The sequence below is a fragment of the Biomphalaria glabrata genome, chromosome 14 (assembly GCF_947242115.1).
Source record: "Biomphalaria glabrata chromosome 14, xgBioGlab47.1, whole genome shotgun sequence".
Taxonomy (NCBI): domain Eukaryota; kingdom Metazoa; phylum Mollusca; class Gastropoda; family Planorbidae; genus Biomphalaria; species Biomphalaria glabrata.
In genome coordinates this window covers 83,402-98,595 of record NC_074724.1, presented here as the reverse complement: position 1 = coordinate 98,595, position 15,194 = coordinate 83,402, and the positions used below count along the sequence as shown (strand labels likewise).

General features: G+C 37.1%; 1 protein-coding gene across 2 annotated transcripts in view; it reads left to right on the top strand.

Annotated features, from left to right (window-relative positions):
* Positions 1-15,194, top strand: part of LOC106064048 (uncharacterized) — a 104,408-nt gene that overhangs the window by 15,000 nt on the left and 74,214 nt on the right. For both annotated transcript variants that reach the window (XM_056010433.1, XM_056010432.1), the window contains exons 3-4: positions 9,961-10,108; positions 10,240-10,620. In XM_056010433.1, coding sequence (XP_055866408.1) covers positions 10,566-10,620 — 55 coding nt within the window. In that variant the 5' untranslated portion in view covers positions 9,961-10,108; positions 10,240-10,565. The remainder of the gene's footprint in view (positions 1-9,960; positions 10,109-10,239; positions 10,621-15,194) is intronic.

The following is a 15,194-nucleotide window of genomic DNA, read 5'->3' as shown; positions in this document are numbered from 1 at the left end:
CTTTTCTGGCCACCTAATTCCTAATATCCGGCGTAGGCATCTGTTAACAAAGGTCTGGAGCTTTTCCATATGTGTTTTAGTGACTCTCCAAGTTTCTGAACCGTATAGAAGGACAGACTTAAAGGTTCTGAGCAGCTTTCTTCATCTGCTCCCTTGTCATTCCAGTGCCCTCAGCTTCACTGATGACTGACCTCTTCTAGGTTTGCTTGGGTCTGCCCACTTTCCTCTTTCCTTGCGGGTTCCAGTCAAGTGCCTGCCTTGCAACATTTGTTTTAATGACTCTCCCAGTTTCTGAACCGTATAGAAGGACAGACTTAACGGTTCTGAGCAGCTTTCTTCATCTGCTCCCATGTCATTCCAGTACCCTCAGCTTTACTCATGACTGATCTCTTCTAGGTTTGCTTGGGTCTGCCCACTTTCCTCTTTTCCTTGCGGATTCCAATCAAGTGGGACCAACGACGCTAAAACTTGTGGTTGGTGCTCTGGACTGTTCTTAAAAAACAAGGCGTGAACAAAGAGCAATTACTGTGATTAACATTTAGCCTGAATACCCCCCCCCCCCCAATGTATCTCATAGTATTTCAGGTATTTTAACTATTTTAAATACCGTATAACAAATCTGTGACATGTAATTGTTTGTTTCTTATGGAAAGATCAAGGCGTCATTTGATTTCCAACCCATAAATCTGTATTTGTCTTTAATGTTCTAATTGAATAGTTTAAACCTTTTCAGGTTTTAGTCCTCAGGGACTTACTTCAATCACTACTTTAAAAAAAAAAGATAATTGATTTTAAGATTTTGATCAATTCAAATGTAATCATGTATCTCGAGGCTAGATCGATTCTTTGATTTTAGACAGCCTATTAGTTCTTTTAAGCTTAAAAACAAATCCTGGTGAAGACTGGGATTTTGAATTTAGGAATTTTTAGGGAGCCTCTGAGTCCACCCATCTGTAATGGGTACCTGACATAAGTTGCGGAAAGGTAATGGTGGTTGATCGTTGTGCTGGCCACATGACACCATTGTTAACCGTGGGCCACATAAACAGATGACCTTTATATCATCGGCCCTATAGATTGCAAGGTCTGGAAGGGGAACTTTGTACTTAAAGTTACAATTACTTAAAGACAAAAAAAAGGTGCTGCTCATGGAAAGCCTTGTTCCCGTTTTGTGACGCAATTAGTCACGTGATCTCAAATTTCTTGTTCACTTCCAGACGTCACCCTTCCCCTAACATTTGTAAACCAAAGCGCTAGACGTAACTCAGCGGCGCGCATAAATGAAAGTAAGGATAAATTCTCTGTAATTATTGGATTAGCAGGACGTAACCTGGCCGCCTCTTGAGCCCCGCTATCTCTGACACACAAGCCAGTCATCGTCAGATGTTTGGTTTGCACTGCCTGACAGCGGCGTGACTTAGATCCCAGGGATTAGTTCTAATTGCATCATACCATTTCTCGTTCTGCCGTGATCCCCCTTGGGGATTTGCTTCTGGACAAATTCGATTGTTGAACCTTGTCTTTGTATTGAAGGATACCCGACAGAGGCGTACGTGGGGAGGGAAAGGGAGGAGGGGGAAAGGTCAACTGTCTAGGGTAACACTTCTGGTAGAGTTAGAAAAGACAAATACAATGTAAAATATTTTCTTTTTTTGTTTTTGGTCACTGAAACTTTCTGTTTGTTTTTTTTGTATTGTTTTGTTTTTAATATTAGATCACAGTTTTTGACATGCATGAAGAACATATGGCAGCTTTTTTGAGCTATTATAGCGCTCATCTAATCCTCATACGGACCAATTTTTTTGAAATCATAGGAAAAGAAAAGTTGAAAATGTATCACAGAACATTTTATTAAAATTTTTAAAGATCATTTCATTAATTGTTGAATTAACAAGTAATATTTAACACAGTGCTCACGCTATGGTATGTAGGGGAATTAACCATATGACATCCATTTGCATCTTTATTTTAATAGGCATATATCTTTATATATTAATTGTTTTCTGTTTTAAAAAGAGAGTGGCTTCTTTGCATTAAAAAAGTGAATCCTTTCTGAAATGATAGAACTTATATTCAGAAGAGTATTGAACTTTATGAAATGGACTTTTTAAATGCACACTTTAAAATTGACTAATTAAAATGGGCTTTTTAAAAAAAGACTCATTAAAATGGACTTTTTTAAATAGACTCTTTAAAATGGACCTTTTTTTTAAAATATACTCATTAAAATGGACTTTTTAAAAAATAGACTCATTAAAATGGACTATTTTAAAATATACTCATTAAAATAGACTTTTTTAAATACACTCTTTAAAATGGACCTTTTTTAAATACACTCTTTAAAATGGACGTTTTGAAATAGACTTTTCTTTTTAAATGAGCTTTTGTTTTAAAGGAACTTTTTGAAGTGAACAATTTGAAATGAACAATTGTTTCGCAAAACTTGAAAAAGAATCAAAATAGATCACGGACTGTGTTCATTCTTCACTCTGCGTGGGATTTCTCTCTTGCAGCTGCGCTTTTACATTTGAATCCTATTACATTTTGTTTTCCTCATTAACTGCTCACACCCCCGCGCCCCCCTGCTCAATATGGAGGGCTGGCTGGGGGGGGGGGGAGGGGGGGGTAAACAACGAACAGATACATCACTGTCGACTGGATAATCTTCGAATTGTAGATTCATGTCCTGTGTCATTATTTTATTTAATTCTATTCCGGCTAGAGTTGGATGCTATATTTAACCACAAGGCTCCCCAAAATACGCTTAGTTTAGCCTTGTCTAAATTAATAACCTTATTGATTCAAAGCCAAAGTTTTGATACTGTTTCTAGTTTAGTTTGTTGCAATGTATAAGACAACAATCACGTGACCTATTTAGAAGTAGGTCAGAGATTCGAAACTACCTCATTGATTAACTCATGAGTTATTTTTTTTTATTGATTCATTTGTTGAAATTGACAATGAATAATTGTGCAATGTGTTATCTGGCAAGCACAACAGCCAACCGTCTTTACTTTCTTCAACGTATGCCAGGTAGGCTATCCATAAGAACTAAGGGGCGTCCTAAAATTCGCAAAATTCAAAATCTCAGTCTTCACTGAAATTTAAACTCAAGACCCCTCGTTTAGGAAGCGCTCTACCACTCAACCACCAATGCCCCCTTTGAAAAAAAATAAGGGGGGGGGAGGAGATGCTAGACCCGTGTATGAGAACGGAGTGGTTGCTGGTCTGACCGATGTGTACCTGTTAGTGCTGTTTTCAAAATGGTGGGGAAAATAAAACCACCTGTGTTTAGTTAAACTCATGTGTGTGCCAGTGAGCAGGGGCGGGCCATTTATAAACAATGCTGACGTTGAAATAATGAATGTGTCCTGATTCTAGTCTGCAGGCTCCCCCCGACAACGTAATATACACATCACTGTACGCCCACAGTACATGTAATACACACACCATTGTACGCCCACTGTACATGTAATACACACACCATTGTACGCCCACTGTACATGTAATACACACACCATTGTACGCCCACTGTACATGTAATACACACACCTCTGTACGCCCACTGTACATGTAATACACACACCTCTGTACGCCCACTGTACATGTAATACACACACCTCTGTACGCCCAAAGTACATATAATACACACACCACTGTACGTCCACGGTACATGTAATACACACACCATTGTACGCCCACTGTACATGTAATACACACACCATTGTACGCCCACTGTACATGGAATACACACACCATTGTACGCCCAAAGTACATGTAATACACACACCACTGTACGCCCACTGTACATGGAATACACACACCATTGTACGCCCATTGTACATGTTATACACACACCATTGTACGCCCACTGCACATGGAATACACACACCAGTGTACGCCCACTGCACATGGAATACACACACCATTGTACGCCCACTGCACATGGAATACACACACCAGTGTACGCCCATTGTACATGTAATGTCATATAATAAAAATGGCAATGACTTTGATTCCGAAGATGTAATATCTAGGAGTTATAATAACTGAAAAGTTATCATGGAATTCATTTAATGACGAAATTATTGGAAAAAAAAAAAGGCAAAGAAATAGGAATAATTAAGATGCATTTTTACAATACTTTTATTCCAGTCAAAACTTCATGGGGGTGGGTGGGGGGCGAACCTGAACGCTGATCTCAAAAACGGCTCTAACGATTTTTCTAGAAATTTAACTGTTGATGTATATCGCTGAGAAAAGAATGGCTAGCTCGTTGGCCACACGGGGAAAACTCTAGATTAACCGTTATCATTTTTCAAGTAAAAAAATAAATAAATTTAAATTTGGCTTGGGAACTAGACCTAGGTCTAGATCCAACGTTGATTTTTGAAAGGACTATCGCGTTCGGGAATTTCCTAATCTAAGGCATTATTGGTTCAAGAGTTTAATAAATTAATGTTCAGGAAAATTTTGCGCTTCGTCTTCTAAGTCTAAATCTAAAACCCTATCATTGGAATATTTTAAAGTGCTCGAGTGCCGTAGATGTATTAATTCGCTTAACCTTGATTCTTTCTCGGGGAAGGGGGAGAATGGGGCGGGGGCAAAAAAATATTCCATTGTTTTTTTAATCTAACATCCACGAGTTATTAAGAGCAAAAAATAATCGCTCTATAAGATGCATAAAGGAGGTACTGTCTTTTGTATGTTTTTTCTTCTTTATGCCATGTCTTAAATAAAGAGGAAAATATGTATCTTTAAATTAAGGAATGGAACATACGATATAACTTTAACAACGAAAGTAGGGCGTAATTATCTTTTTTCTTTTTTTAAGTTACGTCTGTAATATATAAGATAAGAACTTTTTGTGGAAAGTCCTCAAAAGCTACGGTCTGCGGGCTTTTTCAGTTCACGGACCAAAGGTTTGGAACTCACTCCCCATTGATCTCAGACAGACAACATGCTACACCACTTTTAAGAAGAACATTAAGACCTATCTGTTTAAAACTTTTTTTAGATTAACTGTCATTCAATCTGTCGTGTCTGTATTTGTAATGTTATTACAGCGCCTTGAGCCTACATTTTGTTTGTTAACAGCGCTTTATAAATAAAATTATTATTATTATTATTATTGTTTAAAAAGGCTTGAACTGCGTGTCCTTGGCGTGAGCTTTAGGTTCCTGGTCACAGTAGGTTCCTGATCACAGTAGCTTCCTGGTCACAGTAGGTTCCTGGTCACAGTAGGTTCCTGGTCACAGTAGGTTCCTGATCACAGTAGGTTCCTGGTCACAGATGCAATACAAGGTTCCAAAATACGACCGAAAAGATTACATGTATCTTTATTTACTGACATTTCCATTTACGTATCTCTCTCTCTCTCTCTCTCTCTCTCTCTTTTTTTTAACTCTGTCTTTCCTTGTTTCTTTTCTAAATTAATTAGTTTCATTATCTGACTAAATCTAATGTGTGAGTCTATTTGAGCCATCACACATTACTATCCGGCACATCTCAAGACACACCCACTCAACACATGCGGGCTTGGTTCATTAATTCAGTCCAAATAACTGTCTTTCGCCTAAAGGGGGGTAACAGAAAGTACAGACGGCATCAAAATTACTTGGACAGTACCCAAAAGATGGTCACTTCTGAGTTTTATGTTATAGGTATCAGACATATTGAGCTTCATTCAGTTTCGTTTTCTGAGGGTTTTTGAGGTATTTAATCTTTTTCTGCCATCTGTTTAACTAAGATTGTGCCCTGCGTTTTGTGAAACTTAATTAATGTTCAGCCCTCTATAAGGCTTGTCAATACCTATGCCTTTTTGTACTCTAATGCCCTCCTTAAAGTTATAATGTATATCTATTTCTAAAGTAGCAGTTATAAGATATTTATATGATACCATGGTGACTGGCTGGTCGTACGTATGCGCGCTGGACTGTCGTGCGGACTTTTCGATAGTCCCTGGTTCATACCCTGCCCGCTGCCAACTCCCGTCGTCCTGCGGGAGGTTTGGACTAGGAAATAAATTATTTTCAACTCTGAAGGAACACCCTAAATATGTCAAACATTTCTTCTATTTAGCATCTTCAAAATGATACTAATTAAAGAGGGTCGATAATACAAGAGTTATTGCTCTTACTTGAAGTAAACCAGTTTAATTGAAACGGTCGATAACAGTGATTAATTACTATAGTTATAATGGGCCCACTGTTAACCAAAGATGTAGAAAAAAAAAAGTAATTGGATGTGTGTGTGTGTGGTTATGTGCGCCTGTGGATAACTGGAAGAATACGAGACAATGAGTTGGGCTCTGTTTTCCCATTTTGTGCTGTGACAGTTTACTGCATGGCAAGAGCATGGCGCTGTCATCTGCTAGTGTCATCAATGTCGTGGACACATGCCAGCCACCCACACTTAAGTTGTTTGTGTCATGTGTCCCAATGTTCACCGTCGTCCTCTCTCCACATTCTGGGCTCTGACAAGTTATGGCCCTTTGATCATGGGTTCCGTTTAACAAGTTTGCATTCAAATTTCTAAGATAAATTATCTGGGTTTTTTAAAGTGTCTTTCTTGTCTCTGGTTAAAGAAAGTTTCTTATCTTATCTTATATAATACAGACGTTACTTCAAAAAAGAAGATGATTACGTCTTACGCGTCATGCATTTAGTCATGCATATTAGCCAATGACTTAAATTCTGCCAAGTCACTGGTTTTCCTGGCTAGCTCAGGCAACCCATTCCATGCTCTAATAGCACTAGGGAAGAAGGAGTATTTGTACAAATTTGTCCTAGCATATGGGACGAGGAATGCGTATTTATCTTTGTGTCTTTCAGAGTATTTTTATTAAATTTTGATTTTGTATTTGAAGATTATGGTTCAATTTTTTATGTATTATTGATACTTTACTTTTGAGTCTTCTGTCCTGAAGGCTTTCTAAATTTAGTTTCTTGGTCAAAAGTAATGTGTGACCTAACCTTCTAGGTTTTTTATTCCTGTAAACAGTTGTATTGTCTATGTTTTTTTAAACTTATGAAAAAAAAAACAGCTTTAGTGTGTAAAACGTTTAGTGTGTGTGTGTGTGTGTATTAGGTATGTGCAGTGCCGGCGTACCGGCACCTTTTATAATGTGAGGGAAAGGTATTACTTTTCTTGTATTCTAACGTTTAATATTAATTTATTAGTAATTAAAAGTTAGGCAACCCATCACTGAGTACCAGCACCTTTTTATTTTACAAAAAGAAAAAGCACCGGGTATGTGTAACCGGCGTGTGTGTGTGTCTGTGTGGGTGTCTCTGTGTGTGTGTTTATATACGAAGAGCACTTTTCAGCGTCACCCATTGTCCTGTTTAAATTGATCTAATTTTCTTCACTGGTCAAGAGAGTGAATAGTCGATGGTGACGCTGGGGGATGGGCGGGAGGAAGGGAGAAAAATGGACCAATTACTCAGTTACTGTTAATGCTTGACCCAAATCTGTCTCTCCTCTTCCACCCCACACCCACATCTAGCCACTCTGTCCACAAGACTTTTATCTTTTTTTTTTTAATCACTATGTATTTACCCCTCTCCCCCCTTTTTTTCCCCTCAAAATCATTTCCTGTCTTCCTGGACTCGGAAAATAAAACAACTAATGACTATTTGGTTTTTTAGAAAGTTTGACTACTATTACTAGTAGGCCTACTATAATGTAATGTCCTTCAAGGCCATGTATTGGTCACTCCATGTTATCTGTACTTGAAGTTGATAAACTTCGGGCTGTTAATTCAGCAATGATCCACTATATATATGTTGTTACAGTAGTTACGCTGAGGTGGTCAATTGTTGTCAAACTGAATTTCCATTTGATTGGATCAATACAAAATATCTTATCGTATCTTATCTGAATAGTTAATGTTATGTTAGTGTTATGTGTTTGTGTGGAGGGGTGGGGTAAAGGGGGTCCAGCATCTGGTCATCGCTCGGTAGGCAATTTATTGAGATTACTAACTGGACGTAGAAAGTTGACTGAAAGTTGGAATAAGTCATATAGATCATAAGTCAAGTTTACATTTTATTTCGCTCCTTATTTGTTCCCCTTCATTCTGTATTCAAATGTAAACACTATTCATCACTGAACGCTCTTTCTCTTTCTCTCTCTCTCTCTCTCTCTCTGTCAGTCTCTTTCTCTCTCTCTCTTTTTTCTCTCTTTTTCTCTCTCTCTCTCTTTCTCCCTCTTTCTCTCTCTCTCTTTCTCTCTCTCTGTCACTCTCTTTCTCTCTCTCTCTCTCTCTCTCTCTCTTTCTCTTTCTCTCTCTCTCTTTTTCTCTTTCTATCTCTCGCTCTCTCTCTCTCTTTCTCCCTCTTTCTCTGTCTCTCTCTTTCTCTCTCTCTGTCACTCTCTTTCTCTCTCTCTCTCTTTCTCTCTCTCTCTGTCACTCTCTTTCTCTCTCTTTCTCTTTCTCTCTCTTTCTCTTTCACTCTCTCGCTCTCTCTCTCTTTCTCTCTCTCTCTTTCTCTCTCTCTCTTTCTCTCTCTCTCTTTCTCTCTCTCTCTCTGTCTCTTCTCTCTCTTTCTCTCTCTCTCTTTCTCTCTCTCTTTCTCTCTCCCCCTCTCTCTCTCTCTTTCTCTCTCTCCCTTTCTCTCTTTCTCTCTCTCCCCCTCTCTCTCTTTCTCTCTCTCTCCCTCCCTCTCTCTCTTTCTCTCTCTACCCCTCTCTCTCTCTCTCTCTCTCCCTCTCTCTCTCTAATCCTTGTTCACCCCTCTCTTTCTCCATTTCCATTCCGAGGGTTCACGAGACGCGAAGTCGTGCCGGTGGTCCTTGTTTCCGAGTGTTTGTCTTGACTTTAACACCTGACTCTTATGTCAGAAAACTCCACCTCCTCGACCACTCACCTGACAGACAGGAGAAAAAAAAAACTATTGAAGGGCCCACGACCTAGATAAATAATTGGAATACTCCGGTACTCTGATTCAATTTAAGGATTTCAAGCGAGTGGCAAATTGATTGAAAGTCTTTCAGATGGGAGATTGAATAAAATAACTTTCCTTTTTTTTTTAGTTTCTGTAACGCTATTGCACATGCGTATCCTAAATCTTAGAAATCGAGGACATTGCCATTATATATATACATGCCCGCTATGCACGTGTTGGGAAAAGTAAATACTAATGGATTGATTTGTCACTTTGAAGCATGTTTTTAAATGTTATCTTACAATCACCTATAAATACGTTTGATTCCGTGTTTTTAATTGTGTGAGAGACTGGAATATGTGAATGTGTGCATACCAGAAATGAGTTTAATTGGATTTAACTTAAAAAAAGGAAAAAAAAAGAAGTTTCTTTTTAATATGAAAAAGTCTGATGTGGCTAAATATGTCTAAGGCTGTAAAAGGGACAAGCAAAGGAAACAGAACTATGAACAATTGTGAATAAAGCTCTTACATTTGTTGTTGTGATACCATAAAATTAGTTGTTTTTTTAATCTTTTGGAAAGTGACTAAAAAAAAAGTAAGGTCCCAGCTGGGACTGAGCAGCCACGGGAAATACCGCATTCCTCACTAATCTTCGGCCTCGAAGACTGGGCCTTATATATGCTCTAATGTAACCTCTTCTTTCAGATACATTTAGCGGGTAGAGCTTCGGTCATTTAATTCACTAGTTCACTAAAAGAGGGTGCCATGTGTCCAGCACAAAGACCAACCTCCTTTAATTTCCCCAACTAATGTCAAGCATCCATTAGTGTTTGTTGGACTCAGTGGCGCCTTAAAAATCCCGAAATTAAAATCCTTGCCTTCACCGAGACTTGAACTCCAGACTAACAAGATTGACTTCATTAACAAAAAAATATTTTGAATTGATCAACAACGTAGAATAAAAGATTTTGTTCGCATTTTTTTTTAATCTCCATTTTTACGGACCAGTTATTAGTTATTAATTATTACATTGGCGCTTGCTTGACTAATAATATTTTTCTTCTTTTTAGCCAAATCATCCAGTTATTTCATCCAGGATCAAGTCATCTTTTCTAAGGTGAAGTCACCCTATCTAAGACCAAGTCATCTCATTCAAAGTCAACTCGTGTATCTAAATGGTTGAGTAATATTGCCATGGGTTAAAAGAGCAAGCCTTGCGTACGTATCAAAACAATGAATGTGGATAATATTTAGATATTTTAAAATAGTATTAACATGTTAACACACTATTGATAGACATATTTTGATTGACGGCTATTGACAAAATATTCATGTTTAATTTCTCACAGCTGATTCCCGTTGTTCTGATATACCCCAAGACGAATTACAGGATCTTTGTATGTAACGCAATGGTTCGCTCAGTGATCGCTTTGAAGTGTTCGTATACTTGATTTCATTAAAATAATTCTTGGATTGGATTCAAAAAATCATAGTCAATTTTATTTCTCTGGATTAATTCATTCAATGATATTCTCGGATTTATGCAATTTTTGGATTTATTTCAAATTGTGTATATTGTGCGTATAGTGAACATCGGAGTTAATCATTTTTACAATGGCTAACCAAAGCTGATAGTGGACAGACTTCCAGTGGTGACCGAAATAGATGTTGGATAATGGGCGATTATCCTTCCCCGTGGACTATTGTGGGATTTCTATTTGCAATAGTTGGTGAGTACATGATTTTCATACAGTTTGTTCCTTTGTCTTTCATGGTGTGTAAGCTAATTAGTCTCACCTGTTTTAAAACAATGCGATGAATTATAAATGATAAGGAAATCAGATTCTTTGTTTGTAAGATTTGTAGTTCTAAAGTTTGTTGACATCACTTAAGTCACACTATGACAGATGTCTCACTGTGACATCCCTGGATGTAACAGCTGGGTGGAGGGGGTCAAGTGGTCGCCACGTCAATCGTGTGTGTCTGTTTGTGTCGAAAAACTTTAAACTGATTCTGGAATTTTAATTAAGCAGGTCGGCAATTAGGCCATTTAAAACTATGCTTAAGGCATTGTTAGAGGCTAGAGTGCTACATTCTTATTTTTATCATAAATATTTTTTTCCAATTTTAATTAACTAATTTTGTTCCATATAGAAAAAGAATAATGAATATTGCAGTATTGAGATATTGGTGGTAAATGTGCAGTTCTTTCCCTTCCATTAGCTTTTTGTTAATTTATTTTTATTAAGATTCATGGTTTAGTGCGATACGAAGCATCTGCTATATAGAAAAAGAATAATGAATATTGCAGTATTGAGATATTGGTGGTAAATGTGCAGTTCTTTCCCTTCCATTAGCTTTTTGTTAATTTATTTTTATTAAGATTCATGGTTTAGTGCGATACGAAGCATCTGCTAGATCTATGAGTTTTAACAAAATGTGAATAAGTGAAGGAACTTAGAAATAACATAATTTGGAACTAAAGTGAACTATTTAAAAGAACGACTACATTTATGAGAAAGAAGAAGAAGAGAGAAAGAAAGAGAGAGAGAGAAAGAGAGTCTGTCCACCCGGGTTCTGTTAAGTGTGAGAAAGAAACACCCCTCAGGGTACACTACCACCGTCCATTATAGGACTGCCAATGAAAGGGACACTACTCGCCTGAGCTTGAAAAGAAAGGAAGGGGACGCTACACAATGACCTCCCCTACCGTCCGGTGATCAACCTTACCCTTCTCTTTCCACTGTTTGACTAGGAGTGACCTTACGCTATCTTCTTTAGATTAACCTCTACCCTTTGAACCGGAAGCCGGACATGAGCCCACGTATTGTCGGGAAGCAGGAAAGAAATCTAAGGTGTGAGAAACTAAAGCTTTAAAAACAAAAAAAAAAAACTGTCTTGATGACAAATTAGTCTCTAGATGACCGGCCCCCAAACATTTTCGTCCGTAAGCCCTGTGTTATTGACGGTCTTTGACTTGTAGCTCCAAACTGCTGGTAGACAACCAAGTCGCGGTGGGCGTATTGTATAAACTTATAAGACTTAAAATAACTTGAGTAACTTCTTTGTGGACAAGACTAAATATAACTTTTATGTATAATATAGACACAATTAAGCTGACATTCGATAAAATAAATGTACTAGACTTTAGTAATATTTTTTTTTAACAAAATCGAACTCACTTCTTTTCAGTCTCCCGTTCTGGAGTCGTCTCCCCTAACTAAGACCGCTGACCACAATGCCACCAATCTTACATCATTCATAACCAATCGCTAGCCTCACCGTCACCATAGCAACACACACACACTCCATAACACCACGTAGCTTTACGAACACATTTTTTTAACAAATAACATGCTTATTATTTACAAAGCTTATATCAACTCACTCTGACATACGGAATACGAAATGTGTCTTTATCTTTGTGTCTTTCTGAGTATTTCGAGGTTGTGTTTTTGAGGTGGTTTTTTTGTAAGTTATGGTTCAGTGTTGACACTCAAAATACCGGTATATATATGTTATACTAATATTCTCGAAATTATTTAGAAAAATCAAAGTATTAGAGTTTAATTACTACTACTACTAATAATAATCTTTATTGTCCGTATGGAAATTTGTCTTACAATTTGTGCATTACACCAAACAAAAAAAACATTATAACTATAAGAAACCAAAGTGTACATTCACACCAGACTCCCTCATAATTTACATGTGACAAAGTTTATATCAGATTGTTCTTATTTAATGATTTGATTTCCAGGGGAACAAAAGAGTGTTTGTGTCTGTTTGTCTTTGCTATCGGTGTCTTGTATCTCTTTTGTAATGGTAAGATATTTTTTTTACAAATGAAACAAAAAATCATACAACTAAAATGCTGTTTAATTTTGGAGAGACCAATATTAGAATATGCGTCCTCTGTTTGCAAAATGCATTAAAAAAAAAAAAACTAGAACAGACACAAAACTAAGCCGTTAGATATATAATGAATATTCACATTTGTTTAATAAAATCACTAAATTTGGGAACACTTCCGGACAGAAAGAGTTAAAGGTAAAGAAGCAATAAGACATGGAACACTGAACCAGAACTCATCAATACAAAAACACAACCAACTATAAGTCTTAAGGTTGTAATTGTAAGTTACTTGGCCATGTTGTTTTGGAAAAGAATTGGAGCAAACTGGGTTTTTTTCGGGGGGGGGGGTAATATTCAAAGCTCACTTTTACTCATCTCAACTCTGCCTGTGGTTCCGTCTCGGGCACGGACCACTAATCAGCTTCTAAATTTAGAAAGCCTTCAGGACAGAAGACTCAAAAGTAAAGTAGCAATTATACATAAAACACTGAACCATAATCTTCAAATACAGTAACAAAATTTAGTAAAATACTCAGAAAGACACAAGATAAAGGCACATTCCTCATCCCATATGCTAGGATAAATTTGAACAAGTACTCCTTCTTCCCTAGTGCTATTAGAGCATGGAATGGGTTGCCAGAGCTAGCCAGGAAAACCAGTGACTTGGCCGAATTTAAGTAATTAATTAATATGCATGACTAAATGCATGACGCGTAGGACTTTATCGTCTTCTTTTTTGAAGTAACGTCTGTATTATATAAGATAAGATGTGTTACATTTGCCATTTTAGTCTTATCATTCAAACTCTTTTTTTTCCCCCACAACGCACCACTGTCCACAAGATGCAACGCTTTTGTATATAGAAGAAGATGTCTTTATTTTATTTTTTTATGTTAAAAACAAAGTAATATTCATTCTCTGCCACTGCCAAGGCCGAGCTTCGTTAGAGAGAAACAAAATTCATTGTAGTCCCCCTTTAACAGTGTCCACTGAGAGATTTTCTGGTGATGTGACAGGTATGCAAGCAGTACCGCCCTCTGACAGGAATCCTCTTAAGGAACGAATCAATATTAACATGTGTAGTCTCTTTATTTTTTTTAAACGTAATTACTTCGTAAAGATAAATAACTCTCGCTTAAAATTCTATTTGTGATTCAAGACCGCTAACTCTAGCGTAACACCAAAACTTGACTTTTAATTTCCCAAGCAAGTAAAGTTGTGTACGAAGTCATCCCAGCTATTGGGCCTGAATTGAATTAATGTCATGGCTACGTCACACTTGGGATCTTGTCGACTGTTAATGAGTCAGGCTGTAGATCAGTGATTCCCAAAGTGGTCTATATAGACCCCCAGGGGTCTACGAAGACTTCCAAGGGGTCTACGAAAGTGAAAAAATAAATTGGGTGTCTATGAGATGTCCACGGGGGGTCTACGATAGTGGATTTCATTTAAGCAGGGCATGACTTTAATGTTCACACCCCGTTAATGTAAATATTTCAAACACGTATAAATAATTTGTACTTAAGTTATAAATATTTAACCTGCTATTCAAATGTAAAATTGTTGTATTTAATTTCAATACTTATTTAAATAGTTAATTTTGTCTACATGTAACTACTGTTTAACAAAAAGAAATCTAGAGTTTACAGCGTTAATTATTTATTCCCTGTCAAATCAGAGGTTGTTTAAGTGCCTTTTTATGACCATATGAAACCAATTACACTGGAGGATTATTTGAGACGATGCCACCCTGATAAAAAGATAAAGGTGTGAAAAATAATTTTCAAAAATTCAAAGATAAAGTTCAGAATAGACCCACAAAATCTCTATTCAACATCTTATAGAAAAGATAGTGGTTTGTGAGCGTTTTACAAGATCTCTTTACGTATAGCCAAATATGGAAAACATTATAGATAAAACATTGATTTTACTATTAAAACTGCAAACTGCCTAATGGTCTTCAGCTCCATATTTTTCCCCAGGGCTGACGCACGAAATCTTTCCCATGTTTGGGTGTATAACTGCAAAGCAGCAGAGGTTTGAATTCTGTTTTCCTTCGGCTAGGTGGGTTGCAAGCCAAGGTTAATGAATCCCTCCTGCCCGAAGCTTACTGATTCAGGCGCCAGTAACTCGTCTTTTACCATTCTCCTGTCAGTGAAAACAGTTTCCCGGGCCCAATATTTGAGCCAGACGTGAAAGATCAAGAAATACACAAGAAACTGCTCTTTGCAAAAACAAAGATACTTAAGGCAAATTAATGAATTAATATTTAATGTTTGAAGGACTACTTCATAGAACAACAATTATGAAGTAATATCCGTAGTAACGGATGATGAACATACAAAAAAAAAAAAAAAACATTTCTAGTGTGTTTGCTGATTCCAGCAATTTTATCAGTAACAAAAAAATAGATCTCTCTAACGTTTCATGTAGCTTTAAATTACATTTT